Below are 3,554 nucleotides of genomic sequence, written 5' to 3'. Positions count from 1 at the left end.
GGGCCTCCATAACATCTCAGCAGTGTCACAGGCTGATTGCCTCCATGCCACGCCGCATTGAAGCAGTCATTTCTGCCAAAGGATTCCCGACCAAGTATTGAGTGCATAACTGAACATTATTATTTGATGGTTTTTTTGTTTGTTATTAAAAAACACTTTTATTTGATTGGACGGGTGAAATATGCTAATTTATTGAGACAGGTTTTTTGGGTTATCAGGAGTTGTATGCCAAAATCATCAGTATTAAAACAATAAAAGACCTGACAAATTTCAGTTGGTGGATAATGAATCTATAATATATGAAAGTTTAATTGTAATCATTACATTATGGTAAATAATGAAATTTAACACTATATGCTAATTTTTTGAGAAGGACCTGTATGTCTCCATCCTGCCCCATGATCCTGCTCCATCTGTCTCCATCCCACCTCATGATCCTGCCCCATATGTCTCTATCCTGCCCCATTTGCCTCCATCCTGCCCCATCTGTCTCCATGGTGTCCCATGATCCTGTCCCATCTGTCTCCATCCTGCCCCATGTCTACACCCTGCCCATGAATCTGCACCATTTATCTCTATCCTGCCCCATGTCTCCATCCTGCACCATGTGTCTCCATCGTGCCCCATCTGTCTCCATCCTGCCCCATGATCCTGAACCACGTGTTTCCATCCTGCACCATGTCACATGGTGCAGGATCATCAGGCAGGAAGGAGACAGATGGGGCATTGTGGGCCCCCTCTGCTCATCGGGCCCCATACGCCAGTCAAGGCAGTAATGCCCTGATGGCAGCCCTGCCTAAACCTAGTATTTACTGAACATGCCTCTCCTAGGTGACAACAATTCTATTCTTAATTGTAAATTACACAACAGAAACTCCCTTGAGCAATCCAACTAGATAATAAGATATCATGACCTCACAAAATACAGTGAAGTAGAAGCAAATACGGGGTTTTTGGTAAACGATGACATATTGCTAGAACCCAATTCCTGGGACCAGCACCAATCCTTAGAAAAAATGGGTCACTGGTCCTTCATATCATTTACCTGCATAGTATTGCGCCTATCATCTGTGCAGGGAATTACAACACATCTCCATGTGCTTAAATGGTGTCACAGGGGAGTAGCATATAGTAAAATTCAATATAGTGCAATAATACCGTCATGTCCCTTTAAATTATCAGTGACTTCTGTCACCATGGCAATAAACAACCAGTAGGATTGTTAGATTTGAATTTGAAAAAGCACAAACGTCAGTTATGCTCAGTCTGTTCTATCTCAGCAGAGAGTGAAGACGGACACCTGCGGCCACAGCGACATTTCAGGTATAAACCTGTAATATTATATAAGTGACGGCTGATTATCTCATCACATATTCACACAGAATAACCCGAGATGTTCTGTTACTATTTGTTCTTATTTACCCCAATACTTCACATACAGACATGTACATGATGAGGAGCCGGCGGCTGATACTCCGCTGTCTCCACTTGTCACATCTTATTGGATGGGTCCAATATTTAACATCATCTCCGTCCTCCATAGAGAACGGCGCCTGCAGAGCGGAGAACGGACCGAAGTCGATTATTCCGAATATTCCTCCATATACAGCACAGAATAATGGGGGAGGGCAGATATTGGATATAGAGCAGTCATATCCTGCACATTGCCCAATGTTGCCTTTGCCCCAGCAATGCCTCCTAAACACATAGACGGTGTTTCCCAAAGGTTCCAGTAACAGTACACCCTGGTCAATGAGCCCAAAACCTATTCTGACTGTTCTGCTATTTTACAGGAATTTAATAGATTTCGACACGAGTGAAGCCCACAGCGAGACCATGTGGACCGGACCTTCATCCTGCGTTGGATCAGGTGAGATTCCTCACACTGTTAGACGACCATTCTCTGTCCTGTGGTCAGACGGCTCCCAACGGCTTCACCTTTCTTTATCTTTGGGATGTGTCAGGTTTCCAGTAATTTGGGGGGTAAATATAGGACTGCAGATATTTGCTGTAAAAAATACCAGAAGGCTAAACTGATCCCCAACAGAGGCTGACATCGCCGGTCTGAGCAGAACGTGAGCTTCATAGGTAGAGAGGGGAATCCTATCACTGGCCATGAAGGCTACCGAAGGATTGCATCTTCCATGTACAAAACACATTTTTCTAGCTTCTTCTTACTGACATTTCTGCTCCTAGCACTTAGCGGGATGGTTAGCGATATGGCGATCAGTAGTGCCGCCCTGTCACATCCTCTCTGTATGGTTATGGGTGATCCTTATATTTGGTTCCTTTCTCTGCAGATGATATCACACCGGAGGAGGCATTCAGAAGACTGGCCTTCTGTATGAAGTTTCTGCCGTCACCCCTCTACAAGATGGAGGTTAGTGAGAAGATTATACTGCTGCCTTTAATTTTACAAGGGTGTATAGGAATGTCTTATTACATGAGTAACTTATTCTGCTGTCTTCTTAGCGCCTCATGCCGACCAGCCCAGAAGCCCAGAAGAAATATACAACAAGGCAGGAATATGAAGAGCAGCCTGCACCATCCATGAAGACCAGGATCACAGAACAAGAAGCAAGGGCAATGCGGGCTAAAGTACTGTGTATGGACCTGGATGAAGAGCAGGGAACCCAAAAAGAAGAAAGGAAGAAAAAAGAGGTCAAAATCACAATTAAGATCGGCGCCAGAAGAGAGACCACAACAGAGGCCAGAAGAAGCAGCAGGACAGAGGCCAGAAGAAGCAGCAGGACAGAGGCCAGAAGAAGCAGCAGGACCACGCAGTGCTACATCCTCCAATATATCAACCAGTATTTGAGAGGAAAGAAGAACATCATCTGGACAATCCTGCTAGGACCTCTCAGCCGATAACATCATATACGGCAAATACTGGGAGGTAAGTATAAAAAAAGAATAGTAATAAGAGCGGTATAATAATATTAGTATATTAATATTAGTAGGTAAAACTGTAATAGTAGCTATCATAGTAGTAACAAAAAGTAGTAATTATAGTAAAAAATAGTAGAAATAAAAATGTAAAAGTAATAATATTAGTAGTTATAACAGCAGGTTTGATGTAGCAGTAAGTAACATAGGGACCTTATTAATGGTAGGGGCGTAGCATTAATAATAATTAATAATATAAACAATTAGTTACAGTAGTATAAATAGGATATAGAGAAGTAGTTGTCATAACAAGGTAGTCAGCTAGTATTAACCACTATTCTATTAATATAACACAATATACACATTTTATAGAATTAGGCGGCTTGATCCAGGGTTCTAGGACTGATCGCCTTTTCCCGGGGTCAAGAAGGAATTTTCCCTTCAGACACAGATTGGCTGAAAGTGTCCAAGGGTTTTTGCCTTCTTCTGGATCAAAAGCATATACATAGTATAGTAGTAATATTAGTAGAAGAGGTACAATAGTCTTTTTATAGCAATAGCAAAAAAATAATTAAAGCTGCAATGATAGAATATTTATAATAAGGAAGAAAAAGTACAAAAAGTATTAAATAATTATAGTAGTTATTAAATAAGTATTCTAATAATAA

At 41.6% G+C, this 3,554-nt stretch overlaps 1 protein-coding gene across 1 annotated transcript; it reads left to right on the top strand.

Annotated features, from left to right (window-relative positions):
- The first annotated feature begins 2,303 nt into the window (after positions 1-2,303).
- LOC143809662 (uncharacterized) lies at positions 2,304-2,922 on the top strand. Its single transcript, XM_077292718.1, has 2 exons — positions 2,304-2,380; positions 2,473-2,922. Exons 1-2 carry the CDS (start codon positions 2,345-2,347, stop codon positions 2,869-2,871), a joined length of 435 nt encoding a protein of 144 aa, XP_077148833.1. The 5' UTR covers positions 2,304-2,344; the 3' UTR covers positions 2,872-2,922.
- Positions 2,923-3,554: the final 632 nt, after the last annotated feature.

Source organism: Ranitomeya variabilis, chromosome 2 (assembly GCF_051348905.1).
Source record: "Ranitomeya variabilis isolate aRanVar5 chromosome 2, aRanVar5.hap1, whole genome shotgun sequence".
NCBI classification, from domain to species: Eukaryota; Metazoa; Chordata; class Amphibia; order Anura; family Dendrobatidae; genus Ranitomeya; species Ranitomeya variabilis.
This window is presented reverse-complemented; position numbering and strand designations above follow the sequence as displayed.

Coding starts and splice junctions, on each gene's coding strand:
- LOC143809662 (XM_077292718.1), top strand. CDS start 2,345: ATGAAGTTTCTGCCGTCACCCCTCTACAAGATGGAG. Junction 2,381..2,472: donor CACCCCTCTACAAGATGGAG/GTTAGTGAGAAG, acceptor CTGTCTTCTTAG/CGCCTCATGCCGACCAGCCC.